Source organism: Amblyomma americanum, unplaced genomic scaffold (genome assembly GCF_052857255.1).
Source record: "Amblyomma americanum isolate KBUSLIRL-KWMA unplaced genomic scaffold, ASM5285725v1 scaffold_93, whole genome shotgun sequence".
Taxonomy (NCBI): domain Eukaryota; kingdom Metazoa; phylum Arthropoda; class Arachnida; order Ixodida; family Ixodidae; genus Amblyomma; species Amblyomma americanum.
Window position 1 is genome coordinate 100,807 of NW_027526565.1, and position 22,581 is coordinate 123,387.

General features: G+C 44.4%; 1 protein-coding gene across 3 annotated transcripts; it reads left to right on the forward strand.

Annotated features, from left to right (window-relative positions):
• The first annotated feature begins 1,143 nt into the window (after positions 1-1,143).
• LOC144112412 (casein kinase II subunit beta-like) lies at positions 1,144-17,271 on the forward strand. Of its 3 annotated transcripts, none has more exons than XM_077645249.1 (7): positions 1,144-1,265; positions 8,961-9,063; positions 9,903-10,018; positions 11,514-11,589; positions 14,538-14,727; positions 16,817-16,929; positions 17,017-17,271. In XM_077645249.1, exons 1-6 carry the CDS (start codon positions 1,194-1,196, stop codon positions 16,923-16,925), a joined length of 666 nt encoding a protein of 221 aa, XP_077501375.1. In that variant the 5' UTR covers positions 1,144-1,193; the 3' UTR covers positions 16,926-16,929; positions 17,017-17,271. The 3 variants fall into 3 exon arrangements, with proteins under 3 accessions (XP_077501375.1, XP_077501377.1, XP_077501374.1); XM_077645251.1 differs by having other exon boundaries at positions 17,045-17,271; XM_077645248.1 differs by having other exon boundaries at positions 16,817-17,271.
• The last annotated feature ends 5,310 nt before the right edge of the window (positions 17,272-22,581 follow it).

The window sequence follows — 22,581 nt, forward strand, 5'->3', positions numbered from 1 at the left end:
AATTTTCTGGACCACGGGATATGTCGTTAAAATGCGGCATATCCAAATATCGGCACTGTCACAGCATAGCGCATACCGGCTTCTCCGGCTTACAGAACTCTGAATGTCTGAATGTCGGAATTGCAGTCTGAATGTTGCACTAGAGTTTTGATTTGTACTTAGTCTGTATGTATTCCTGGCTTTATCCCCTAATCATGTGAATATTGCGGTTGATGCCCCGAAAATGTCAAAGAAACTTCCGTAAGCACACAAAGAAGTTGCAGTTGAAGCAGCGACAAATAAACAATAATATCTAATATACCACTCTTAAGGTGACTTAAGCGTCCCCAGTTTAAACGCGAGAGCGTTAAGGCTCGCCTTCTTTTGAAAAGCCGGCGTCAGCGTTGTCAGCGAAATAGCAGAGGCCCAACTGTCATCTAGGCCACGGGACTTAGGTGACGTCATCTGGCCAATGTGGCAGGTGACAACCTGCCCAATCGACTGTGAGGAAACTACACACCGTGGCAAGATGGCAGCTAGTTAAATCAATGACTGTTCGCCAGATGTCGCTCGGAAAGAGCAACGCCAGTCTCGCAGGCCCCACCGATGAGCAGCCTCCCGTGGCAGTGGCGCATGGCTGCACCACTGCGTCAGGAGTGGTAAGGCCTCTCCCCGCGATCTATGAACGTAGAAAACGACCAAGTAATTGGTGCCATGCTGCCAATACTGCAGTGCTGCCTAGCGTTCCTTTCTGCGACTGCTTGATCGTCTGTGTGAAGATATCGGAACCTAGTCCTTAAACTCGCGGGCATTTGTAACCGTTGTCCGCGATTTTAACGACCAGGCTTTTTTGTTGCCTCGTGTTCTTGTTCGAAATCGGTGAGTGGTCTACTTTTTAAACGTTCGTATAGCGTTCGCATACACGGTCCACTCATGTGCGCGAACCATTCCTGTATTTACTGATTTTCAGAGACTCTACGCGTTGAAATTTTAACTTACCTGTTACTGACATGGTACTAAACACGTCTCATGATTCAGACTTACCCAATGCACACCCAACAGAAGAGGAAGATTATCGTGATGATGCACGAGCGGAGAATGCTCGCGGCTTTTGTTCGAGCGCTCGCACCTGGCTGTAGCACATTCGCAATTGCTGTACTGGTTCATCTGCGCATTTGTTTTTGTGATTCTGTCCAGGTAACCTGTCTGTGACAATGAGTTCTTCCGAGGAAGTGTCCTGGATATCTCGGTTTTGCGGTCTACGGGGGAACGAGTTCTTCTGCGAGGCAAGTGAACAAATTTTGCTAACACTGCGACGTCGCTTGACTCCCGTCAGAAGGTGGCATTTCCTGCGAGCGCGCCTCCCTTTGCATGCTATTCTTGCATCTTCCCGCCTTTAACGCCGTCGCTTCGGTACTGTCCCTCGTCTTTTTTTGTTTTGTTTAGGATTATGGTTTGCGACTTATGGGCACAATAGCGGCAGAAAGGTGCAGGCATTTGAAGTCGTTTTCGGTAGTCTAATTACCACATGAGCAAGTGTTCTTCAGCAGAAAGCCAAGGTGCGCCTTACGCTCAATGACGTAGCATGTAGGATCACAAACCGCCTACCGCCAGGGCGTCTACGTTGGCGGTGATTGGCTCGCATTGTGCGGTGTTTCCAGCGGCCATTATTTACACAGTAATGACCCCTCGTATCAACATTGCCATTTTGTGTTGGTTTGTAATACCTCCATCACTTGACTTTCTCATCGTGTCATAGTAGCCACAGGTTTGCTGTCACTAGAGGCCTTGAGTGAATATATTGTTAGGGGTGTTGGTTTTCAATGTTTGACATTGGCAAATAGAGATGACTGTGGAAGACCACGAGAAGACCTCCTTTATCGCGAGGGAGGGCTTGTGGCTATTCCAATTATGCGGCGTGGCTGTCACTTCTGAACACCATTGCGAGGGCTCTCTCTAGACACCTGTCTGGTATATCTCGACGACATTCTGGCCCTTGGCATCGCAGTCATCCAAGCAGCCTATAATCTGACATGGTTTCCTATCAGACATGGCAGTAATTGAATTACTGTAATAAAATTAATGTAATTAAATTACTTTTCCCGATAAGGTTTAATGTTATGCTCCACTTTTCTGGGCTCGTAATTATGTAATGTAATGAATTATTTTGGAGCACTAATTTCATGCAAAAGTAATTAATTATAGTGAAATTACTTTTGCTGAGAAATTAGTGCGTGCTCCTCCTTGTGTCCGCTGTCCTCTGGCTTCTCGTTTGCGGGGTTGAGTGTCCACAAAGCAAGAAAACTATGCGGCCAGCAATAGTCAGCACTCCAGCGAAGTGGCGCACACGGACGAGAGGCGATCTGCGTGCGCTTATCGGCACAACCTTGGTGATGAGTCTATTAATAGGATTGCTAGGCATTTTCCAGCACTGCATATGGTCGCACAAACAGACGTGCCGTGCCGCAGGGCCACCGGGAGAGTTCCATGGCCATTATGCAGTATTGCACCTTCCCACATTCATCACTGCGAGTGCTTAAGCGAGCGATTCCCTTTAGACTGCTGCATATGTATTGCCCGGTCGCCGCACTGACAGATCTCAAATGACATATATCAAACTTGGTAGTGAGTTCTAGATAAAATTAGTGTTTGTGGGTGGATATGAACCCATATTTTTAACTCAAGAGGAATATGGACGATAGCGGCACCAGGACGTGCTATTTTTTCCGCCAAGGTACCTCCAGAACTAGTCAATATAACAGCAGAAATGGCAGCCTGTCTGCACCCTGGTGCATTCCCAGGACGATGAGCGTTAACAGGCAGTCTATGCACTCCCACTGTTTACGCGTACTACAAATTCTTCAAAATCAAGAGGGTGGGACCATACTGCGCATTGAACGATTGACTTCTCACTGGAGAGTCATGCGAGCAATTAAATTTGCGATTAAGTTTACCTCGTCTACATCAGTTAAGCGGCTGTTCAGTAAACTAGGGCTACCTTTATTCAAAGAGGAGCAATATTTCCAGTGCCCACTTTGAAGCTCAGTGGCGGTGCAAACAAAGAATATGAAAATTTTGAAGGAACTATGTGACCAATGCACAACTTTTTTTGTTTAAACTAAAGAGTAATTTGCATTACTGTTCATTGTAATTTTATGTTATTACTTTTTGGGATACAGTAAATTGTAATATAAATTAATTACTTTTGGTAGATTTATATTAACGTAATTAGTAATATAATTAAATTGCTTTTGAAAGGCAAATTTGCCATGTATGATTCCTATGCCTGTGTTGAGCCACCTTCAAGCTGAATACCAAAAAATGCAATTTATACTAGCGGAGGCAGTTATCTCAGATATGTCAACTTGACAAGGGTGTAAAAAGCAATCGTGCAAAAATAGTTTTTTGTCAACCGGCGACGTCCTGATGTTTGGCATGACCGGAAGCCATTTTCGGGTTTGTGCATTTATCAGCAGCACTTGTAACACCTTGCATAGTTTTCGAGACCACTCCATTCTCTGAAAGAGAAAAAAGGGCCTTTATGGAAACAAACAAGGTGCAGCAGGCTTCTGTGTTCCTAAAAGTGGCCCCGAGTTTCGCAGGAGTACCTTTGTACCCCTGTCTTCTTTACTTCAAGCCCGAAATACTAATGCAAGTGGTACGGCACTCAGCGTCATACTTTCCCGGAAACGGGAGGTGCAGAAGTGATTGCTTACTGTAGTCAAGTCCACTGTAAGGCTGAGCAAAACTATTGCATCGGCTAGCACGAGTTGTTTGCTGTCCTCGAAACCATTACTTACTTTCATCGCAACCTTTGTGGCACTTGCTTTCTGTTCAGGATCGACCATTGCTTGCTCGCTTGGTTTCTCCGGTTTAAAGACTCCAAGGGCCAATTTGCGCCTTGTGAGAGCTTTGTCGCATCAGCTTTCTTTTGCATTGTTAGTTTTCAAAGATTTCTTGCCGACTAGCTCAAAGGTCTGTACTACTCCAGTTCAGCAGTTGCAAGCGCGTGCAGGTGCATTGAGGTATCCACGTTATCCGTGTCGCCGAACTTAATGTTTTACCCTCACATTGAGCATCTGTACTAGCGGTTCTGACAATTTCATGATGACATTCGGTTGTACACTTGACGAAAAAAAACAGCGTTGCCACTGTGACTTGTCAGCAGATACTGTCACCTTGATCATTTTGGACAGGATAGTTTGCGGTATGGTGTCTCACTAGAAATACATGCAGACCTAGGCAGCACTTTTGATCTCGAGGTTTTCCAGGTGATGCGCAAAATATTGGGAATCCATAAACACAGACAGCGCTACATCCCCTGTCACACAAGCCAGTGGAGCACCTTAACCAGACAATCAAGAAATACTTTTGCTCACTTGTTGAAGGGACTGTCGACTGATCTAAACATTTCAAGAGATTATGATGGAAACTGAAATATCTTGCTCATATTTACAGACTTGGGCATTCCAATAACGATTAAATAAGGAAGGATTTATAATTTTAATTTGGCGCTGAAAATTTCATGAAACAAGCTTGAGCGAAGTTCTGGCATAATTGGTGCATCCTGCCACCTGTCTACGTCTCTTTAAAATGTGATTTTTATTTTAAATGGACAGCCTTTTTTTCAATAGTATTCATTATATTTTACTGTGGTTCACATTCTCTTCAATCCATCTTATTATTATGAAGAAGAGTATGACTGGCAGTGATGAAGTGCTTTGAGTTATTAGATGGCGCCACAGTGTTTTTGCACTTGTCAGTCCGTCATAGGTGCAGTTCACAAAAATTGCCATCGAGGAGCTGCATATTAGCGGGGCAATTGATGTAAGTGCAAAATAACACTCATGGGCACAAAGCTGTACTGAAACTGCCTACTGTCTGGCGACAGGGGCCATGTCAGTTCCCTTGCCAACATGCAGTCGCTGTTGCACTTGCTTATCATGGTTTCCTGTATCGAGATGCATAAAAACGAGGGCGTCAATTAAAAAAAAATTTGTGCAAAAAAACTTCTGCACTGCTTTAATGAAACCATTGTATTCAGGTACCTTCAGATGCTAACCTACCAAGGGTACAGAAAATGTTCATAAAATTGTTTTCAGTCCCTTAAAAAAGCAATGAAATTACTGGGACAATTTGGTGCTGCTATTCATAGTTCCATAGTCAACTTTGTTCACAATCAATTGCCGATTCATTGAAGCAATACAAGGGGTCACTTGTGGCACTAATTTCCAACCAAATGTGTCATGGTAAATATCACTATCTCTCTGGGTATGGAAAAGCTGAATCTCTCCTTAGTTGCTTAAACCACTTTTCAAAATGAGAACACTACACACTTAAAATTATTTTATATCCTAATAAAATTATATCGCTTTATTAAAGTTTATCTAAGAGCACGTATTTAATCTGTAGCAAAACGAACCAAAAGTTGCTGCTCTTTTAGAGCATAATTGCTTTGCAACTGTTGTGATGTACGAGTTGCCTTATTACTATGAGTGGTCTATAGTAGGATAAAACTAAAAAAAACAGTAGTTGCTAACACTGGACCACGGTCCACGGTGCCCTGTACTGCTCCGCTAACCAAACGCAACAGTGAACGAAATCGACTTTCTAATGTTTGAGTTTATTAAGTTAGCCCGGTATCAAAATTCAAGAGCTAATAATTTTTTTCTGGTGATCAGTTTCTTGTTTCAGTAACGAGAAAACTTTTAACCACGGTCTACTTTTTGTCATGGAAGACTTCTGTGCGGTGGTCCTTAATGTGGACGGAGCTTCACTGCAGACTTAAGTTGTATCCGACTATAGTACAAGCACACCTCCAATATTTGCTGAGAGTGTAGCCTCGTCTTCTGCGTCAGAGGCTGTACAAGAGATAGTCACCAAATCAGGCATGTCTTTGTAGTGACAAGTTGTTTCGAGGAATTGAAGTTAGAAAATGAGCCCTACTTGTTTATTGCTGCCTCGTATACTGCTCCATCAGCACTCCTTGTACATGAGCATCACCTATCAAAAGGTTTGGCTTTTGGCACTGCACTGATACATTACTGCAAAACATTCCCTGCTCTGTCCCAAACTTATATACCCCACCTCTGAGATTGTCTATGCCTTCACCATTTAGGAAGGAGCTGACTTACGCAGGACATAGTAAGACTGCTGCGCTATGTACAGCAGTCCCCAGCTAGGGGATCGAGTATGTTTTTTTATTTATTTTCGGATGTTGACATGAACTAACGCCAGACAGAGTGGGAAGGAGCTTATGTTGTGATGCATTGAGTGGCGTTTTGTTTCACTTCAAGCACAAGGGGAGCCATGGAAAGAAAGTCATGCACACACTCGTGCGTAGTCGCTTTTGCCCGGAGGCAACTTTTTGCTCCTCCATGGGCTGATGTTGCGATGTTGATGCGCCTCAGGTTTGGTGGTTGTGTTGTGATGATGAGGATGAGAAGCAATGGCAGCGCAATTGTCTGTGGGCTGTTTGCAGTACGGTTAAAACTTGATCTAACGAAACCCGATTTTGCGAAGTTACTGATCTAACGAACAAATTTTGATTCCCCGGCAAGTGTCCATGGAGTTCAATTTCCTCAGTAACCTGAAATAACGAAACAAATGACCACCAAAACCAATTTAGCGAAGTTTTCTAGGAATAACGGAGTAAAGAAAAGGTGATTTCACACTTATTTTTCCACAATGTTTCGCAGCCACGGCAGCGAGCCAATCGTAACATCTAGGCGGCCAAGACACGGCCATGGTTTCGTTTTGACAGGGCTGCAAGGTGCGCCGCTGCTTTGTACAAAGGACTCCGTAGTTGGCGGCGCCTCCCACCTAGACTTAGAATCTATTTTATCAGATTGTTCTTTTAGTCTCAAGCGATTCGGGCCACTTTCGTGGGCTTTTCATACGCGCATGCACGGGTTCTCTGCAAATACGATGCCGCAGCATAGCTTTTCGCTGCCTCTACTTTCCCATTTCATTAAATCTGGTTTGACCGTAACTTGAGTGTAGAGTTTAGAACAATGCCAAGATAGATCTTTTGAATGAATTTCATTCTTTCTTTAGGGGGGGGGGGGGGGGGGTGTCAGGGGGGCAGTGGAAAAAGTCTTTGTAACCTGAAGATATGCACGGTGAAAAAGTATATTCATTTTTTTCCAGTTAACCACATGACAACGTCACTGAATTACAAGTGAGCAGGGCTGTTGAACACTGTAGCTTGGTTGTGTGTGCCCTGCAGTCTTTCTATTTCTTAGCATCCAAGAACCACATTTCACAAATATGAACGCACATTAGATGGCTTGAAGGAGCATTCTTCAACAATAAAAAGACACATTTTTGTGATTAGGTGGCCAGAAATCAGTTGTACCTTCTCACCACAGTAGAATGCAGTCATGATCCTACAAACTACATAACACTGACTACAGTGCCAGCATGTCAAGAGGTGGAGCACATCAGCACAAACATATGAGGTATTCGGTGGGGCCACAGCCTAACCTGTTTAGGCCATTCCTCATTTTTCTGTGGGCATTTATAAAAGTGAAGCAGCTGTATGTCTTTAATTGTCAGTTATGCCATTGATTTGGCTTTATTGCTAGCCCTGAACATGTTGAATTCCCCAAATTTGCTGCTAGTCGTCGGGCCTCTCCCTTTTGTGTTTCTAGCTGCGTGTTATCCTGTGGTTATATGTGCGCTAACTTCTATTTCTTAAAAGGCAGCTCTAGGGTTTTTTAAAGGTCACCATATTCTAATGAAACTTATACAGGAGGTTTTTTTCTCGCACCTGATTACTACCGCCAAGTTTGGCAGCCATACCTAATTTCATTTTGGTGAAAATAGATTTTAAAGTTGGCCGTTTACATCGCCTCTATTGAGTCGATTTCTATGGGTAAAACTACACTGTCGACTTCACAAACATGCTCTTCAAATTAATATACACTCCCAGTTCACTAACAAAATTTTTAGGCTTGCATTAGGTCAAGCATTCTATGAAATGACTCTCAGCTTTCAGTCACTACTTCATCCATTCAACGTGTGTAGGAGTGTTTTTCAATTCATGTTTGTGGGATCAGCACTGTCACATGAAGCATTGTCCTTGGCTACGGACTGAGTTTCGGTCTGCTGTTTTCGCTATTGTAAAATGGTTCCACTCGGTATTTTCAGAAGTTTGTTGTGGCAGCAGAGAGGGACTCTAAGGAATGTGCCAGTGACTATCAATTCAAAATTCACGAAGCCTCCTCCAGCCAGAATTTTTTTGATAAGCTTTGTAAAGCTGAGCTATCTGTAGTTAAATTAGAATTTCAGTGTCTTCGCGCCTTTCCCTCTCCTCTCGTCCCTTTTGGCACGGTGAAAGGTACCCGCTCCTCCGCCAGCCCCGCCGCCAGAGGAGGAGTTTCCCGACCCGCCAGAGCTGCGCCGCTTATTGGCTGTGGCCATGGTAGCTGCCTGACGTCTTAAAGAATCTAAGCAGTAGCCGTTTCTAAACTGGAATATGCTGTAGCGGTGCGACGGAGAAGGGCGCTAACATGGGAAGTCGCCGGAAAGGGGTCTCTAACTTGCACGCGTGATTGTGGGTTCTCTGCTGCGTGTAGAAGTGTGTTATTTGGCTCAGGTGTTCCTGACAACACAATGCGGTGATTGAGCGAGTTTATGTGCTCTTTTCGGAAGGTGCTTCACCCCTTTAATGCCGCTTCGTGGAATGCTAGGCAGGTCTTTGTGCCGGATTTCAGCCAGATGTGAGGCATATTTTGGAGGCTGAGGTAGTCGAAAGACTATACCATATTTTGAAGTAATGGTGCTGCCTTAAATACTGCATAATCTCCTCCATAGGCTGATGGCATTTACTGACGTTTGCCCGCCCCGAGAGAAACCATTTGTTTTTTGACATTTAGAAGAGCCACCACAGAATTGGCAGCTCTTTTAAACTGAAGAAAGCTGAATCATTGCTATTTAACACTAATAATATGCCATCTAATGATATGTGTGATTTGCAGGTGGATGAAGATTATATCCAGGACGAGGTTAATTTGACTGGATTGGATGAGCAGGTTCCTCACTACAGGCAAGCTCTAGACATGATTCTGGATCTCGAGCCAGGTATGGTATTAGGCTTCTCGCTTGTACTATTCTATTGTTATGTGGTACGTTTTCTCATGCTATGTCGTCATATGACCTTATACATTGTCCAGAGTGCACTGCATGTAATGTAACATATTTTCAGAGGATCATGTTTTCTCTTTAGTTAACGCATATATAAGGGCTCCATGATAACAGTTCTAGCATCAATTCACTTTCTACCAGAAATTTCTAAATTTCAGTCGATAAGGCTATGTTAAGTATCAGGTCTCATAAAGTGCTCCATATTTTTATTTGGCGTTATTACCACAGTTTCATGGCAGATATAAAACTGCAGTCCCATTTCATGTAAGGCTGTGCCATTAACTTTTTTAGGCCAGAGACACATAACACACAGTATGCCTCTCAACTTAATGCGCTCTTCGCTATATTCTACCAAACACTACTCTTGCTCGGCATCTGCATGCACATGTTGTGTTGCCTGTTGCTTGCACTTGAGTGCAGCGATTCCCATCGCCCCAGATTAGGTAGCAGCCATCTTGCAACGGTTTGCACCATACACGCAATGAAAGCAGCATGTTCAAGTGCCCTTGAACCTCCTTTCTGACCGTGCAGGCCAATTTATGAATAAGAAGACTCCTCGGCCAAGGTTGGGCAAGCTGATCGTCATGCAGTGCCCTACCGAGAGGCCAGAATGGGCTGCAAATATGCTGACAAATATAAAAGCTTGTATAGTGACAGAATTATTCAAGAAATGTGATGAAATTTATGTAGATTAAGATCAATGCTGCTGTTAGCAAGCATCTTTGTGTTGCATATGTCTGCTGTACTCGTGCTTTTCTGTACAACCCTTACTGCAGATGATGAGATGGACGACAATCCCAACCAGAGTGATTTGATCGAGCAGGCAGCAGAGAAGCTGTATGGCCTCATCCATGCCCGCTACATTCTCACGAACCGGGGCATGGCTCTCATGGTCTGAGCATCAGTTTCCTTTTTAACTATAAAAATTCCTCCTTTGTAAATCGAGTTATGCTCATTCGCTATTCAGGATCAACTTCTTGACTGCACTTCCTTTCGTACATGCAGTTCCACCCTGATATTTTAGCTCTGGCAAATATCCCAGCATCTTAAAATCCAAATTTTTTATTGCACGTCTCAGTGGTACAGTTCGTTGAGATTCAAATGGCTTACAACATTTAGGGTTTTAAGAGGGGACACTACCCTAAAGAGTTAACTTTTGAACTGCTTGCTCAGTTTCATTTAAACTTGTGGGTCCATCTGGTGGGACCATCTGTCCCAAGTTTCTTTTTTTTAGAATAAATATAAAGCACGCCATGCAACCTTTATAACAAGGATGACTATACCTACTTATATCATAAAAAAATAATAGTAATTTTCCTAATTTTTTGTGTTATCAAGTAATATTGGAACAGTAGTTTTTCTAGGAAAGCGGACAAATTGCTGAAAATATAGGAAAGAAGAAAAATGAACTCACAAGATTGAAAATCGCCCCACTTCGTTTTCATTGCTCAAATGTTCAAGAAAACACCTCAGCCAAATAATGATGTTCGTCAAGAGATGGTCCCAGCAGTGATATAAACCACCACCGCAAGTTTCAATGAAATTGAGCAAGTGGTTCAAAAGTTGCCTTAGGAATATCCAGAGCACACAACTGTGAAATTTTGCTTAGTTTTCCTTGTTTAAAGGAAGCTACCACATAAAGAATGACATTGTTTATTCATTTTTCACTATTTCTAATGCATTTTTAGCATTAAAAAGAAAACCGTGTGCACATTTGTTTTCGTCACAAAATTTCGCTCCAGAAAGCCTGTTGCAATACTAATATCAAGTAATATTGGAACAGTAGTTTTTCGAGGAAAGCGGACAGTTTGCTGAAAATATAGGAAAGAAGAAAAATGAACTCACAAGATTAAAAATCGCCCCACTTCGTTTTCATTGCTCAAATGTTCAAGAAAACACCCCAACAAAATAATGAAGTTCGTCAAGAGATGGTCCCAGCAGTGATATAAACCATCACCGCAAGTTTCAATGAAATTGAGCAAGTGGTTCAAAAGTTCCCTCTTTAGGTTAGTGTCCCCCTTAAGATACATCTTGGGTTTGAATTAAAAACCGTACTCACAAAGTGCTTGTGTGGAGTGTTAATATAGGGAGAGTTAAATGTGAGCAAAAACGCCGCAAAAACATAGTTAAAATTTATTTTCTTCGCTTGTCTGAAATTTTCAAAAGTGACTTGTGTTTGCATGCACTAATTTCTCTAGTTTTTTTGCAACTGAGTATGTGCAGCGTTAAATATTCACCTCAGCCATAACGCACATTTCTAGGAGTGTTGCACGCCAACTTTTTTAAATATTCTTTTAATCTGCTTCTAATGAAATATGTCTGAAATGGGTCTTCGGGGAAAATAAAAGAAAATAAATCTTTGTGCATGTGTGCGTGCGTGCATGCAGATTGAGAAGTACCAGAATGGTGACTTTGGTTACTGCCCCCGGGTGTACTGCGAGAGTCAGAAGATGCTACCGATTGGTGAGTATATATTAAAATTTCTGAATGGCTGCCGTAGTGGCTCAGTGGTTATGGTGCTTGCCTGCTGACCTGAAAGACGCGGGCTCGATTATGGCGCAGCGGTCGCATTTCGATGGAGGCGAAATGCTAGAGGCCCATGTACTCTGCGATTTCAGTGCGTTTAAAGAACCCCAGTTGGTCGAAATTATCTGGAGCCCTCTACTACGGTGTCCCTCATAGTTCGAGTCAGTTTAGGACATTAAACCTCATAAACTGTAAGCCCAAATTTCCTGAACAGTCACAGGCATTGGACTGGTGACTCGCATTTCTTTGTCAACCCTGAGCAATGGAGGTATTCATTCAATGCTCAGTACTTCTCAGGATGTGCTGTACAGTGAAGAAAGAGGTTTATGTTGCATATGTTATTGTAGCAAAACTTTTCTGCTGCTCTTTGTCTTCCGGGTATGCTGTGTTTTTCTTGTTTATGTTTTTAGAAAAAAAAGGATTAGCACCAAATTTTTTGTTTTGTTCAGGCGATGTGAAGCACAAAACAGAAATGGCGATAACGCAGGTGATAATGTGGATGATGAGCCCTAGCTATGGAGACGCAATCATGTTTCAGTTCTGTTTATTCACAGTCAACACCACTCAAGTGGGCTGCTCGAGCCCTCCTCAAAGTTTCTTGTCCTCTGCACATCCGAATTCCGTGAAAGCCAGCGTGCGGGTTCCCCCCCCCCCCCCCTACGTGCACCTCATTCCTGCAAATGGAACCGCTGACCCATAGCTTGGCTTGGTCACAGCAATTGTCTAAGCTGGACCTCACCTCGGCTTATCACCAAATACCACTGTGCTCTGAGAGTCAGGAACTGACAAATTTCATTGCACATGGTGGGCTGTTCAGGTTCAAGCACTTTTTCTTTGGACTTGCTTGTGCGCGTTCCGGTTTTCAGAAGATGACACACTTAATTCTACACTAGTGCAAGGGGGTTCTATTCTGCTTGAACGATATCATTGTCCATGAAACCACCCGGCAAGAGCACCTGATGAACCTTTTCTTGCTGTTCCCGAGCGCTTGTCCCAAGCCGGACTCGGGCTTAACCACAAATTCATTTTAGTGGACTGTTTCCGCTTTCTTCTTCCATAGAGCAATTGTAAAGGCCCCGGCTCTGTCCAACATCGGCGAGCTTCACTCACTCCTGGGTCTTGCGTGTTTCTACTCGCAAATTCTTCCTGCCTTACTCTGATGTCGAGGAGCCCATGCGTACCCTTCTTCGTGGAAGCAACTCTGCCTTCACTTGGACTATTGCTGCAGACTGAAGGTTCAAGCTACTGAAATCCACGTTGCCGTTGTAAGGCATACTGCATTTTTTTCCTGCCCTTTCTGTGATTCTAACAACAAAAGCTCCTGGCTACAGACTAGGAGCGGTGCTTCAGCTAGACAGTCGCCATTCCCTGCAAACTGTTGCCTTTGCCTCCCATACCTTGACTCCGAAAGAAAGGAAGTACTCTGTTGGCAAACATGAGGTCCGAGCTTGCGTTCGGGCATGCAATCGCTGGCAGGGGTAAGTGTGGGGCCGGCCTTTTGTTCGGGGCACGAATCGCAGTGCGCTTATTACTTTTTTGTTGACAAAAGGAACGGGCCAACGTCTGTCGCTAATTCCGCGCTGGTCAGCCCACCTGTTATACTACAACTATACTTTTGAGCATTGCAAAGGCAATGACAACTCTGTTGCGGACGCTCTTCTGCGCCTTCCTTTACCACCCACATCATGCATTGTATTCAGTGGAGCACTAGGGAAGACAATCTTTTTATTTTTTTCTTAGCTGCCCACACTACTATATGCTGTTCACTGCTGCTACTTACAAGAGCTGCAAGAGGTAACTATCACTGATGCGATTGTTGCCCAGGCCATACAGTTTACATCTACAGCATGGCCTGACAAGAAATCACTGCCGCAAGATCTTATGCCGTACTACCTTCTGTGCACGGAGTAGTCCATCCTATGGGACGCACCCTGCTGGGGTGACAAAATCATTGTTCTTGAAGCTTTGCGACGGCGCCTCACGGACGTCGCACATGAATCACATCCCAGATTCAGCTGTACGAAGAGGAGATTCCGAGAGCTATACTGGTGGCTGTGAATGGACGAGCACGTTGAACAACTTGTATGGGCATGGCGCAGACAAGGGAAGGGAAAAGAGGGGTTCATTATGACATACATGACAGAAGCCAACAGTCACTGAAACGAAGGAGCATATTGGATGTTTTGTGTGTGTGTGGGGGGGGGGGGGAGGAGTAAAATCAACACTCAATGGACATGCGTTGTGTGTCAGTCACGTGACAAGTCGGCTCCTCTGGTTTCAACTTCGCTGCAGCCTGTCACATTTCCAGGGTTGTGCCCATCTCAAAAGCAGTTCACCACTGTGCTGTATTTCACTACAAAAATTACCGCTATAAAAGCATTTCTTGACGGTGCTTTCAGGGTCATTCGCTAATTCTAACTTCAAATGATTCGAAAATTTTTCTGGTTCCTTTAATTTCGAATTACCAAGCTCTTTCTGTAGTAGGTCCTGCTGGAATGAAATGACTGGAATACCGAAGAGAGACTGTTCAAAGTGATAGGAAAGTTTTTGCGGGTTTCTTGTCTGCCGAGTGGTTATACCTCCTCAGTTAACATCATTATTAGCTAGGCAGTCATCTGGTAGAACGCTTAGCAGCTGGAATTTTCGGTACGTACACTTAATTGCAACTATCTCTTAATTCTAGTGAGCATTTGTGGCCTACAAATCAGTTTGTGCCTCAGCATGTGCGTATGCTTCATGCCATAGTCATATTTTTAAATTGTTGAACCAAGTATTAGTGCATGCATTTCTTTCAAGGCAGAGGTATAATGTTCCTAGTATACTGATAGCTAAGAAGATTGCTACAAATCTGAATCAGCAGTTTACCTTTGCTTTTTTGTTGACAGGTCTATCAGATGTGCCAGGAGAAGTGATGGTAAAACTGTACTGCCCCAAGTGCATGGACGTGTATGGGCCCAAATCTTCGCGGCACCATCGCACTGATGGTGCCTACTTTGGCACTGGCTTTCCTAATATGCTGTTCATGGCTCATCCAGAGTACCGGCCCAAGAGTCCCAAAAATGAGTTTGTGCCTCGGTGAGTGCATGTGCTGTGTTGTTAGGAGTGCCCTAGCGCTGTGCACTTCTACGAATTCAGGAAACAAGAGCAGCAGCACAAACTAGAAATGGGGATGCAGAGAATAAGACAGGTTGGGCGCTAAGTTTCATGAACACTTTATTTGATGTATGCCTAATATAGAGTCCTCATGCACAGAGTATTAAAGCCCGGGATACATGCGACGTTATTTTTCGACGTTGGTCGCGTGGCAATAAAAGGTCGTGGCGGCGCGGCGCCCGGCCGGAGATACATGGAACGAATAAGCGGCAGCCCCCGCCGCGTATCTCTCGGAGCGAAAGCACTGTGATCAACAAGTGACAAATACCATTGAGCGAGGAGCTCTTTGAGAGCTGCGACGCTGACTCCTCTGTTAGAATAACGAAATTGTTCATTTGGACAGCACTGTACTGATTGCAGCACGTGTGCTTAGGTATCCACAAGGTTTTGCGTGCTCGAATGCATTCGGTCGCGTACCTTTTGACAGCCGCTCAGCCATGGCTACCATCGGCTGCGGTTTTCTTCGGCACCTTCGCTTCAGGAAGGAAAGGCAGGCATTTCGATCCAAGATTCGGTCTTGTTCTCCAAAAAAGTGACATTTCATGTCTGGTAATGCGTTTATTTTCACGATAACATTTCCGTGCAATAAACATCGCATTGCTCGTCGTCCATGGCGGCCATGTTGGCGGCGGCGGAGGCAGCCAATAGCGGAAGAGCGGGCTTTCTGCGCGGCTATTGGTTGCTTCGGCGGCTGCTTCTGGTCTCACCGGACGGCGCGCGTCAATATCTGGTGGGGCCAGATCGGCGGCGGTGGGTGTTTTTCTCGACGACTGGCGTCAAATCTGTGCCATCGGGCGAAAAACGCCGACAAAACCGCTCCATGTATCCCAGGCTTAATAAGTAATGATAATAGATGGAAAATCATCACCTGGTTACCAGAACAAACTGAGAGTGAATGTCCATTCCCGCACAGGGTCGCCAACCACTCTCAAAACACTTTAAAAGTTAGCGTGCAGTTTTATCAGTCCATTTCAACAATGCATCGGCATCATATAGGCAAGACTTGTGCATGCAGGCTTGACACTGGGCTTGTAGAGGTGTGCTTTCTTTGTTCCGTACCAAAAGCTCATGCTCATGCAGGCACTTATTTAAGCATCAGCTGGCTTTCCCAGTGTAGACTTTGACACACGTGAGGAGTTTAAGATTCTGCTTGTACTGCAAAGTCTATGCAGAAAAAGCGTTAATGAGCACCTTTGCGAGCTCGTGCATTTGTTGCCATAATACCTTGTCTCAATATTATATGCTGGGTAGACTATGCTGCTGTGAATAACTCTGTTAAGTTGCGTAGTCCTGCGTGGCAGGTAGCACTCCCAAAGTGCAGAAGTTAGGTCTCCTTACTTGCTTATGGCTCCTCTATTATGTCATGATGATGTGATATTGCAGGTGATAGTGGTGGGAGCTGGGTTGTCATGGGCAATGGCACTGTCTGCAGCCATGCTAGATGGGCGATGCTACCCAAAGCGCTAGCCAATGAAAAATAGCTGCATGATTTACGCTTGAGAGAAACAATAGAAGCTCAATGTCATACTTCAATTTCTCTGCTCTTGTTGTGGATGTTGCAAAAATGCTCTTTCGGTTGACACTGCTCTTTAGGTGCCCTACTCTCTCAAACGCATTTCTAGTGCTTGGCAATAGATGTTTTTAGCATACCGGAGACGTATACCGGATTACCGGACGCCGGCTGCGCACGCAGAGGATCCCTCTCACCCCAACAATGCCACTGCGCATGCGCAACCGGGGTCCGGTAAACCGGTATACGTCTCCAGTTGTACGTCTTCGGTATGCTAAGAACGTCTAACGAGGACGTTGGTCAGGGCTTCGTCATGAAGAAATTGCACTTTTTTTAATTGTGTCCTTGCTCATTTGCCTTAAACTGTTCTTAAACTAATGAGACCCCTGCTTGAGAAAGCTAGAGATAGGGTTTGTGGCTTCAGCTCAAAGCAAATATTGGTTCTTTTATTAACCTGAATCCTCTTTTCTTTTCTCTCTCTTTCCCTGGCTCACTCTACAGGCTGTATGGGTTCAAGATCCATCCTCTAGCCTACAAACAGGAGAAGCAGGAGGCAGCCAACTTCAAGGCTCCCATTGGTGCCATGAACTCCGGAAATGAAAATCGTTGAAAAAGTGGGTCTGATAGCTGCCATGGACTCGCCTTGTTCGCTTCTTACCACTCTCTACAGTGGCTTTCTTCTCTCTCTTACTCTACTTCAGGTCCTGTAATTTTTTTTTCCTTCCTCAGTTCACTGCACTGCTCACTCCATATGAGCACCTGGATTTTGCAGTCTCCCCATGCTTTCTACATTAAGTCATGAGTGATTTAAAAGTGGCCGTGAAAGGGACAAATGTTGGCCTGGCAGCCAATTGAAGCTAGCTTGTGAGACTGTGATCGTATGCCCATCGGACTTTTCAAGCTTTGTCAACTGTGATGAGATGCAGCCAGCTGAGTTCTCTGTGATCAACTTCAAATAAAGTTTCAGTAAACCTTGATTCGTGAATATTTTCTTTCTTGACTTGAACAGCTGTCATGGATGAGTTCACTGCTTGCCTTTGTGTTGTCATGAATTTTTGGTGCGAACAATACTTGCTTGTTACGTTTTTTCATTCTATTTTTTTGTTAACTAGGCTCAAACTCTCTCATTAATGATGCGAGATGTGAAGGCAAAGGCACATAAGCCTGTCTTGGCAACATTTCGGCGATATGTAATAGACAAACCTAAAGGATTACTACCGAAGAATGCCACATTCTTACACTCTTGTTTCCTAGGCAGCTTTTAGAAAGTTGACTACAAAACACGTTTGTAAATAAATTTCTTTGAATTCTTTTCAATTTTTACCTTTCGTGACGAAGTGAACAATTGATCTGTTTCAGTTGTCAGCTGTAGTGCAAGTACTGCCTTCAAGCGACACTCAAACTGAGATATGTTGCCATTTGTGTAGGCTTGTGTAGAGTTTTTCTGCAATGTTCCTGGCTTAATTCTGAAACTGCGAGTCATGCCAATGTTCCTGTTCTGGTTTATTCTTTCATTTCATTTGGAGAGTATGATGTAAGTATATTCTGCCACTGGGCTAGTAGATGGATCGTAAACATGACTAAATACAATAAATGAAAGCGAGATCATCTCTTTGCCCCGTTTTCCTGTGCTGTTTTCAGTCATGTTTATAGTGACTGCCTGAATTCTACAGAAATAGCCTAAGTGCCATGTGTTTAGGGGAAACCCCCAAACTGGAGTAAGATTTTAAATAAGGAAGTTATTACTGATTGGCATTGATGCTTGGAACCTATGACTGTACTTAGGTGGATGAAAATGAGTAATTACTCCCTTATTTCAAATGTGGCTTTGGAGAGTGCACAAACGCTAGTGTGCTGAGGGATGTCTGCGCACATTAAAGGACCCCAGGTGATCTAAATTAATCAGGAGTCCTCCACTACGGCGTCCATCAACCCATGTGTCACTTCGGGACATTAACCCTTTGTGAGGCTTGAAAGTTTGTAAAGTTTCACATGCATGCATATGATAAAATGGTACTCAGAATGAGTAGCACCTGGCTGATATTAACTTTAAGTCATTTCAACCATTGCTTCTTAAGAAAAGAAGTATGTATTTGTACTACTGTCCTTCTGACACATGAACAGTTGCATTAGAGCTGAAAAGTGCATTACAAGCTTTTCGACCAGTTCAAATGTGGAAGGGCTTAAAGCATTACACGCACAATAAAACTTGGCATCTTGCAGCGACTCTAGGAGTTCATTCAGACCTGCTTTTGCGTGGTCGAGCGCAACCTATAAAGTCTTGGTGTTGCACATAGCGGGGGGTGCAAATCCTCAATTCTTCCATTCTTGGTGTGATGGGTGGAAGGAACACAAGTTAACACACTTTTCTAAGTCTGTAATTGCCTTCCTGGCTGCACGGTGATGCACAGTCATCTTCATAGACTGCACCACTCAATGCTAGCACACACGTCTTTTTTTTTTGTTACCTTTTTCACTGTTATGAACACTTGCACTTCTAAGTAGCATGCTACAACAAGGTTCAGTTGTCTTACTCACTTTCATCTGCTGGTGCGCACTCTAAAACAAATTCCTGATCACTATAGTGCATTTGCAGCCATCTTTGCTGAACTCCGGCTTGTCATGTAATTCATACAAAATGTTTACAAGTAACCTGAAAAGCTCATCTTATATGTAGAGCTATATAATGCTCGAAAACCTCCACATCTCTTTTGAAACACTGTACTACAAAAGATGATACCACGAGTGAGCCCTTTATACTGAGCGCTGTCAGGCAAAACGTAGCCTGAGAAGTTGAAAAAACTGCCTTCAAACCTTGCATAAGTTTGTTTATAATTGGAATTTGAATCACTAAGGACATTTAGAAACTGGTAAATTTGGACTCTCGCCAGGCATTAAGAATTGTTCTTTTCCTGCCATTTGTTTTGCTCGCGCTGAGTCGAAATCTAAACATACGCTTGCAAAAACACAGTATACCACCGACAACTCTTTGCAAAAAGTAAGAATACACAGCTGTTTGAGCACTTAATAGATGGCAGAACACAAAAAAACGGTAGATAAGTGAACAGCTTTTTATGGGTACAAGTAAAGCACGGTGAGAAAAATGTACATGTGTGCCACAGTTGCAGGGGTTTATTCTAATCCTAATCAATGTTCTAAACCTAATCAATGTCCTACAAACGCTTTAACTCCAAATACCACACTTTTGTCCTTTCGGTCTGTCCTGCCGGGCCCTTTCTGGCGCAAACCCAGTTTAGAACACCTCAGCCTGCACAGGTGGTTTGTGTTACCGTGTTTACAGGAGGGCTGTTCTCACTGTGAGTTAGTTTGTGCGCTCTAACGAGCGTGTCTCAACCCAGGCAGAAAAAACCATTTGGTCCAATTGTGAAATTGTTGTTAGTGGCTATTTATGAATAAAAATAACAAAGGAATGAGAAGACGATGATAGCCGCACCATCTGCCATAAACCTGAAGCACCTGAGTGGCACGTAATTTGAGAGAAAGGACAGGGAAAGGGAAAGGAGGAGAGATAGAAAAGATAGGCGTAGGACAGCAGCATACATATGAAAATGCATGTGGGGTGCTGTCACACATGGCTGCGAATTGTACTGGGTGCGCGGACGTGCGAATTGCTTGGTGGGGAGGAACTGCCGCTCGCGGCCCACGTGATGTCTTTCATGCCGGCACGGATGGTTTCCCAGCGGGGCCAGTGTCTGCATGCGCGGGCATCGACGTACCCTGTTGTGCTCGCGCTCCCTTCCTGCTGTTGAGTTCGGCGGAATTTGGACATGGGGAGGATTCCCTGAAAACCACCGCGAAGGTGAATGAGCCCTCTGGAAGAAACGTGGCTGCAGGAATGTCGGAAGCAGTGACGATAATGGCGTCCCCACGTGTTCGAACATGCCATCGGGTCGGCGAACGGAGTGTTGTCCTCTTCAGTCACGCTTGGGTTGAACAATTTCGCGAGAGCTGCGCCTTCGACAGAGGTTCCACGTTCCGGTCATCAGACGACGAAGTACAATATCAGTGTTGTCCTCTTCAGTCACGCTTGGGTTGAACAACTGCTCGAGAGCTGCGCCTTCGACAGAGGTTCCACGTTCCGGTCATCAGACGACGAAGTACAATATCAGTGTTGTCCTCTTCAGTCACGCTTGGGTTGAACAACTGCCCGAGAGCTGCGCCTTCGACAGAGGTTCCACGTTCCGGTCATCAGACGACGAAGTACAATATCAGTGTTGTCCTCTTCAGTCACGCTTGGGTTGAACAACTGCTCGAGAGCTGCGCCTTCGACAGAGGCTCCACGTTCCGGTCATCAGACGACGAAGTACAATATCAGTGTTGTCCTCTTCAGTCACGCTTGGGTTGAACAACTGCTCGAGAGCTGCGCCTTCGACAGAGGTTCCACGTTCCGGTCATCAGACGACGAAGTACAATATCAGTGTTGTCCTCTTCAGTCACGCTTGGGTTGAACAACTGCTCGAGAGCTGCGCCTTCGACAGAGGTTCCACGTTCCGGTCATCAGACGACGAAGTACAATATCAGTGTTGTCCTCTTCAGTCACGCTTGGGTTGAACAACTGCTCGAGAGCTGCGCCTTCGACAGAGGTTCCACGTTCCGGTCATCAGACGACGAAGTACAATATCAGTGTTGTCCTCTTCAGTCACGCTGGGGTTGAACAACTGCTCGAGAGCTGCGCCTTCGACAGAGGTCCCACGTTCCGGTCATCAGACGACGAAGTACAATATCAGTGTTGACACAGATTTCTATGTGCCGCGTCATCGACTTCCCTCGGCTACAACGGCATACCACCTGGCCCACCTATCGGAGACAAGCTGCGCAGTGTCTACTGCGCCTGAGCTGACGAGAACGCCACCGCTGGACTGGCCAATATATAGCACCGATGAACGCTCAGCTGGCATTGGGCACGGCGGCACTGCGGGGATGCGGTTCGCTCAGAATCCGTTTTCTTTCATCGTGCAGGTGAGGAAACAGTACGAAAAATGTTTTTGTTCAAGTGACCCATGTTTGATAGTGCTGCCGTACCCGCGGCTACTGAGCTTTGTGTTTTGCATGACGTCATGTTTGCGAAAGCTACTGCTGCTCGGAGGAGATATAGAAACAAACCCGGGTCCGGATATGGCTCAAATAGCCAAGCAACTTGAGGAAATAGCTTCATACATTAAGGACATAAAGGAAAACAAGCTGGACGATATAGAAAAAAAAACTAGATGCACTTACCCGACTTGAGAATTCTGTTGCCTCCTTCCATCAGCAGCTAGGTAATATGGACTGTGTAATCAAAAAACTAGAAAAGAAAATTGATGACCTGGATAACCGCAGTAGACGATCAAACCTGATCATATACGGCTTACCTGAAAATGATGGTGAAACCAATGATTCTCTTGAAAGCACTGTCAACAAAGAAATAATACAAGACACCCTAGAGCTAGACCCTGTTGCTATTGAACGAATATATCGTTTAGGAAGACCAGGACCCGATAAAACACGGCCGGTCATTTTTAAATTTCTTGATACAAGGCAGAATTCCGGAATACTGAAAAACTGTCACAAGCTAAAGAAAACGGAATACTCGATTGGCGAAAATTTTCCACAAAAAATACGAGAACTGCGCAAGAAGTTGTGGGAAAAAGCTAAGCCACACCGTGACAAACGTGAGAAGGTTTCAATGGCATTTGATAAACTTTACATCAACAGCCGCATATTTGTATGGGATGACGAAAGAAATGACATAGTTCCATTAGAAAAAACTACGACCTAAGCCGGCCGCCGTCGCAGAACACCCTACGCAGGGTGCAATCAAGGACTTAACAATACTAAACATAAATGCCCGAAGTATCCTCAACAAAACTGATCACCTTGAGCACTTACTACTAGAGCACGATCCCGATATAGTAGGCATCACCGAAACGTGGCTGACGGCAAACATTTCGAATGATGAAATCGCCCCTCCAAACTATTCAGTAATTTGTAAAGATCGCCAGACACGTGGCGGAGGCGTAGCGCTACTAATAAAACAACACTTTTCCTTTGTCATCCTCCCAGATGTAGAAGAAGCCGAGGCCATATTTTGTAAGCTAGAAGTCCATGGTGCATATATTGTCATAGGTTGTGTTTATCGTAGCCCTTCTTCAGGGCACGAGAGCAAAAAAATCATTCAAGAGTTCATGCAACGTCACATTCGCAATCCCAATACTCGAGTTATACTCATGGGTGATTTTAATCTACCTGAGATTGATTGGACAAAT

What these genes read in the sequence shown, in the direction of transcription:
- LOC144112412 (XM_077645248.1), top strand. Translation starts at nt 1,194, where the DNA reads ATGAGTTCTTCCGAGGAAGTGTCCTGGATATCTCGGTTTTGCGGTCTA. An exon ending in TCAGAAGATGCTACCGATTG is followed by an intron (nt 11,590 to 14,537) that starts GTGAGTATATAT and finishes TTTTGTTGACAG; the next exon opens with GTCTATCAGATGTGCCAGGA. An exon ending in AAAAATGAGTTTGTGCCTCG is followed by an intron (nt 14,728 to 16,816) that starts GTGAGTGCATGT and finishes CTCACTCTACAG; the next exon opens with GCTGTATGGGTTCAAGATCC.